At 43.0% G+C, this 5,921-nt stretch overlaps 1 protein-coding gene across 1 annotated transcript; it reads right to left on the bottom strand.

Moving 5' to 3' along the window:
- Positions 1-452: 452 nt before the first annotated feature.
- Positions 453-5,214, bottom strand: LOC117830862 (E3 ubiquitin-protein ligase MARCH3-like). Its single transcript, XM_034709172.1, has 5 exons — positions 4,845-5,214; positions 3,465-3,704; positions 2,881-3,085; positions 2,599-2,808; positions 453-1,830 (listed from the first exon to the last, which is right to left on the bottom strand). Exons 2-5 carry the CDS (start codon positions 3,662-3,664, stop codon positions 1,672-1,674), a joined length of 774 nt encoding a protein of 257 aa, XP_034565063.1. The 5' UTR covers positions 3,665-3,704; positions 4,845-5,214; the 3' UTR covers positions 453-1,671.
- Positions 5,215-5,921: the final 707 nt, after the last annotated feature.

Raw genomic sequence — 5,921 nt, forward strand, 5'->3', positions numbered from 1 at the left:
CACTGAAGGTCTAAATAAAGCTCACAAAGACAAACTGTTGATGTTTCAGTCTTTCATTTTCAGATTTCCGACACACTTTGAACGAACTCTAAAGAGTGGCAACTTTTAAATCTGCTGAACTTCAAACTTAAAGGACTAAAAAACAAGATGTTTGTCCAAAATCACAAACTTAATACAATACAATATTATTGATAAAATGCAAAGAAACTACAAGAAACCTGTTTAACAACCCAAATACTGGATTTTGAAGTGCGGCCTCCGGTGATGCAAATAGCCAATCAGATTTCAGGGTGGTCATGGCCCCGCCCCTTTGCAGAGGAACATGTTTGTGTTGTGTCCACTTAAAGAAACCTCAAACAACCGTTTAACAAATTCAATCCATTTTATTGAAAGCATTTAAATTTATTACAACAACATTACACACGTGAAATAAACAAAACGTACAAATACTCTTTGGTATAAATGTCAAATATTTTATTATAAATGGGTCAAAAGTGCTAAAACTGTCCGTGGACATATGACGTTAATCTGTCAGCGAGCTCACACCTGAACCAGGAGTCACAGTAAGGATGAGATTTAACTCAGAACCATCTCGTCTGAAACATCCACGGCTTCTTCTGTTTGATTTTTCTGACAACAGGACAAATATCATGTGAAGTGGAGTTCCTTAAAGAACCTTAAATATGAAAATAGAGTAAATGTGTAAAAATAAAGACTTAAAGATACAGGAAAAGTCAAAGACGTTCAATCAGAATGCATCCTGTCAAAAGTTCTTATTCCCCTCTCCAACATGCTCACGTTCTTAGTGTTTGAGAGCAGAGACATGTCTGAATGAGATCTGTGTGAGGATTTTCAAAATAAAAGCCTTCCTTATGTGTTAATGCAAAACCACCAAACCTCATTCACACAAACACTAATTTAACCTCACTGATCGGACAGGTTGCTCCTCTGCTTCAGCATCGATCATAGAGTGTGTTTTTGTTGTACTGTGACTTTCAGAGATCCGTACGGCTTGTTCAAATCCTACACAACACTTCTGAACACACACACTTGTACACAAAACACACGTAACACGAGGCAGCAGCTCCTGAACTCTGAGGGGAAAGTTCTGTTTTTGTGAAAGGAGTCTGGTTTCTGTAGAGACATGATTTAACGGCTGCGGGTAACTCCTCAAAAAAATGCAGAAACAGGACCCAGGTTTATAAATATAGGAGCTCTCGTTTAAAGGAACACTGACTGAAACAAACACAAACTTTTTAAAGCTGTTTCCTGAATAAAATAAAGAACGTAGAGTTTTCTTCATGATGGTTTAAAGATGTCAAACATCACAGCGTAGTTCTCCTGTCGCTCCGTGTTTCATCACAGTGTTAAACCTGAACGTTTTCTCTACAGCTCCTCCTCCATCCTGAGTCAACATGGCCGCTCCATCAGCTGACAGTGTGTGTGTGTGTGTGTGTGTGTGTGTGTGTGTGTGTGATTGTGTGTGTGTGTGTTATTTGTCCTGTCGTTCAAACAGCAGCTCCTTCAGAAACTGTCAGTGAGTCTGAGTTTTAAAGTGCACGTAGATCAGGATGTGAGTAGAGTCCGCCCCACCTCTAAGACCTCAACCTGGACCTTGACTCGTCCCCTGGTCCTGGTCCTGGACCTGGATTCGTCCCCTGGTCCTGGTCCTCAGACGATGGACTCTTTGGACGGCCGTTTCCCTCTCTGTGAGGACTGTAAGGAGTGAAGCGCTGACACCTGGCTGTGTGGGCGGGGCAGCAGAACGATCACTCTCTGATTGGACGTCCTCCACTCATTATAGAGCCGACAGTGATACCTGAGAGACACCTGCAGAGGACACAGAGGAGACACACTCAACTTAAAAACACACCTCATCAGTGGATCAGGGTGATTCTGCTTTACTCAGAGGTGATCCTTACTCCAAGTCAGGAAACCGGTAAAGCTTATAGTTAGAGTTGGCTCAAGCTTGGACCAGCTCTTAGTTATTCTGCTATAGGCTTAGACTGCCACACTGGGATCCTGTCTTTCCCTCTCTCTCCTCTGTCTGCCTGTCTCTTACTTTAACTCTTCCTGTCCCATTAAAGTTACTAACCATAGACCTTTCTGGAGTCCCTGAGCTCCCTTGTCTCGTAGGTTCCTCTGGATCTCTGCTGCTGTGGACGTGCCAGACTCCAGCTGCTAAAACTACTACTATCCGTCTCTCCACTATCATCTCTCTCTCTCTTCATCTCCCTCTATCCCTCTCTCCATCACGGTCTCAGCAGATGTGTGTCTGACATGAGTCTGGTCCTGCTGGAGGTTTCTGCCTGTTAAAGGAAGTTTGTCCTTGCCACTGTAACTTGCCAAAGTGCTCTGCTCATGGTGGATTAAGATGAGATCAGACTGAGTCCTGGAATGGATTTTGGACTTGTTTCTGTTTCTTGAACTTTAAATCAAAGTGAGTTAAATTCAAACATTAGTGTCATAATGTAAAAGTCTGTATTGCACATTCTCAACGCTGGCTAACTGTCCCTGTAGTAACAGGTGATCAGGACGTTTTATTCAGACCAAGTTTCATCTCTGCGTAACAAACATCCCAACGCATGTCTCACTGACCAGGGTCCAGAAGAGGTAGATGGTAAAGAGGGCCACGGTGAGGGCGATGAGCCCCACGGCCTCCATCCGGCTGGAGGAGTGGAAGTGATCGATTGCTCCTCGGAGGCAGAGCCAGCCGGAGACGGAGGCCAGAGGAGTGATGAGGAGGAAACACACCAGGTCTCCCAACAGCGTCCTCTTCTCCTGACGCAGACAGCGGCTCTGTAACCACTGAAACAGGAAGTAGAGTCAGGGTGTGGACCCAACAGGATGCTATAAATCACAGACCGCAGCTTCTCGTACCTCCAGCAGAGACCTGGATCTCCTCTGCACCGTGAACTGGTGCTGGCAGAGCTCACAGAAGCTGGTCCCGGAGGCAGACAGCCAGCGCTCCAGACAGCTGCGATGGACGGAGGACAGAGAGCCCGAGCACTCGCAGGGGGACAGCAGCTCCTCCTGAGACCCGCCCTCGTGACAGATACGACACATGGAGGCGTCGGACATGGAGCTGAGGAGGAGGAGGAGGAGCAGAGAGGATACTTTGATTACATGAAATATGACTTATCAATGATTTATAATATTTCAGCTCTTTGCACAGACGCCATTTTTCTCTCAAAGTAAAATGATTTGAGTGAAGCTGGAAACTCTGTCCTGAGGAGCTTCAACGTTCAGCTGACTTCACCTGAGTTCACCTGCACACTTTAGACAGATTAAGGATGTAAGTCTTCAAGTTTTTGGATGAAGCCCCCTCATCAGACGTCCCGTGTTCGATGACTCTGCAGATATTTCAGCTCCTGTCATCTGCTCCCGTCCCTCTCACGTTCTAGTCTTCTTAGAATAACCTAACACCTTAACGTGAAACAGAACTCGGTCACACCAGGACGTACCACAGTTTGGTGTCCAGTCTCGTCAGCTGCGGATCCATCTTGGTCCTCAGCTGTGTGTAGGTCCGCTCGCCGCTCTCCTCCAGGACTTTCCCTGGCAGAGGAGGCTCATCAAAAAACCCACATGTGGACTCAGAGACCGTCTCAGACCGGTTCTGGTTCTGTGAGACTTCTGGGAACAACGTGCAGCGAGTGGATGTCATGGTGTCGCAGCGGGTCGATGGTTTAATGGATTTCACTCATCTACAGAAAGAGCAGAGGAGAGTCAGGCGTGCAGGTTAGACTCACATATCACCTTTAGACCGGTCACCAGAGTTCACTCTGTTCCTCTCAGACTGTGAGTTTAGGAAGTTCACTTATTTAATGCTGTTTGTGAAACACTTTTCAGCTTTACATAAAAATTTAATTATTATTGTTATAATTATAATTTGCAGTGCAGACTCCCTGGATTTCATACATAAAAACATGCAGCCCAAAGTTCTTCAAAGAATAACAGAGAGACAGAAAACAAATGCAATGGTAAAATTATAAAAGGCATGATTATAAATAAAATACTTAGAAATAAAATTAAATCTATACAGTAAAATTAATACAATAAGTAATAGTGGAAAGAAAATTTAAAAATAAGGTAACGTTGACAAGATCAGATGAATACAAGAAATAAATAGATAAATGAATAATTTAATAATATAAATAAATGTTAAAGCAATGATTATAATAATAATTATTAAAATAAAAATTTAAATAAAATAATAATAATAATAATAATAATAATAATAATATTAATTATAATAATACAAATATTAATGCAGTCCAGGGCTAAAAATAAATTACTCCAAATTAAAAGCTAGATTAAAAAGCTAAGTCTTAAGTTAACTTTTAAAAACACTCAGAGAGCTTGCAGATGAAACAGCTGATGAAAACAAAGTGAAACAGAAAATATGACTCGGTTAACCCTGAGTAACGTGTTATTGTCTGTTCTATGACTTTTCTACATATTCTATTTAAATAAAGCAATAACAGACACCTCATTTAAACCCGATCTGTATCGATATCGTGTGATTCTAACAGGTCTGTATCGAAGTTTCAGTTTCCTGTTGACAGCCCTGAAGGAGGTTCAGGTTCTTATTATGAGCAGCAGAATCACATTAAAGAGACCTCAGGAGAAAGGTGTGATTGAATGAGGTGATGTCAGGTATTAAACACGCAGCAGCATCATGTTGATAAATCATGAGGCATCTTTGAGGCATGCGCAGAGTGATTGTTTTGGTGTAAAAACACACACACACACACACACACACACACACACACACATGAAGTTATCACAGGCCTCTCTAACGAACCACACCTTTAAATGAATCCAACCACGCAGGACACGCTTACCTTGACTCCTGATCCCGGTTTATCTCCTCCTGGACCATCAGATAGTGGTTTTAGACTCCCCTGGTCTGCCGTCGACCCCTCTCTCTCAGGCTCTAACCGTGAACTTCCGCTTTCAGCTCAGACGGTTTGTTCAGTTCAACCGCAGAGGGAGTAACTGAGACCCTGAACGCATCCTTTAAGGCACACCTCCTCTTCATGTTCTTCACTGAATCCCGCCAAAAGTAGAACAAAAGACAACTCTTAAATCTCGGTGCTCTTAAAGAAGCCACGTTTCGCTAAAGTAAAGCGTTAATCTCACTGTTTGATGGTAAGATGTGTTGTAAGTTAACGATGTCTGGCGGGAAACCTTGCCTGTGAGACAAAGCTCAGGGCACGCACTACACTTGTCTCAACTGTCACTCTGATCAATAACATCACGTCCTGCCCGCTCTACGTCAGTAAGAGGAGTCAGAACAAAACAAACCCGAGACACCTCAGAATGATGACATTTAATAAAACCACAACACACGAAATATCATTTTATATATCAATAAAGGAAATACGTATTTAATATTCTGGATTAAAGCAGAGTTAGTGGTTGAATTTAGTCGTTATCTCGAGATTACAAGATAGTATTATTAGAGTGGCCCTGAAGTGCAAATCACAACTGTAATTCAGAAAACATTACGACAATTCAGAAAACGCAACGTAAACCATGTCCTCCCGGGTAAAAGGGTAGAACAGCCCTCTCAGCTACGAGTCATGTGCCCCGAGAGTACCTACTTCTTCTGGTTCATTTATTTAACCTGTGTGTTGCACATGAAATAATGGGTGACCAAACTTAAAGCTGGGGTTGGTAGTCTCGGAAAACTAGCATGAATTTGAATGTAGCATTTCTGCAGGACTCTAACTTCTAACACGGCAATTTCGAAGATATTGAGATTATGAGTCTTCCGATGAGAGGCACAGCTGCCTGCAGGAACGCTGCAGCTGTTGGCTAGGAGGCTCAACTCTGCCTCTTTACGTCACACTGGCTCGACAGCAGCAATATGGCTGCCGCAGACGATTGGTCTCAAAACAGCGCTTCAGAAACAGATG

This window comes from Notolabrus celidotus, chromosome 19, assembly GCF_009762535.1.
Source record: "Notolabrus celidotus isolate fNotCel1 chromosome 19, fNotCel1.pri, whole genome shotgun sequence".
Lineage (NCBI taxonomy): Eukaryota > Metazoa > Chordata > Actinopteri > Labriformes > Labridae > Notolabrus > Notolabrus celidotus.

Coding starts and splice junctions, on each gene's coding strand:
- LOC117830862 (XM_034709172.1), bottom strand. CDS start 3,664: ATGACATCCACTCGCTGCACGTTGTTCCCAGAAGTCTCACAGAACCAG. Junction 2,809..2,880: donor GATCCAGGTCTCTGCTGGAG/GTACGAGAAGCT, acceptor TTCCTGTTTCAG/TGGTTACAGAGCCGCTGTCT. Junction 1,831..2,598: donor TCTACCTCTTCTGGACCCTG/GTCAGTGAGACA, acceptor TGTCCTCTGCAG/GTGTCTCTCAGGTATCACTG.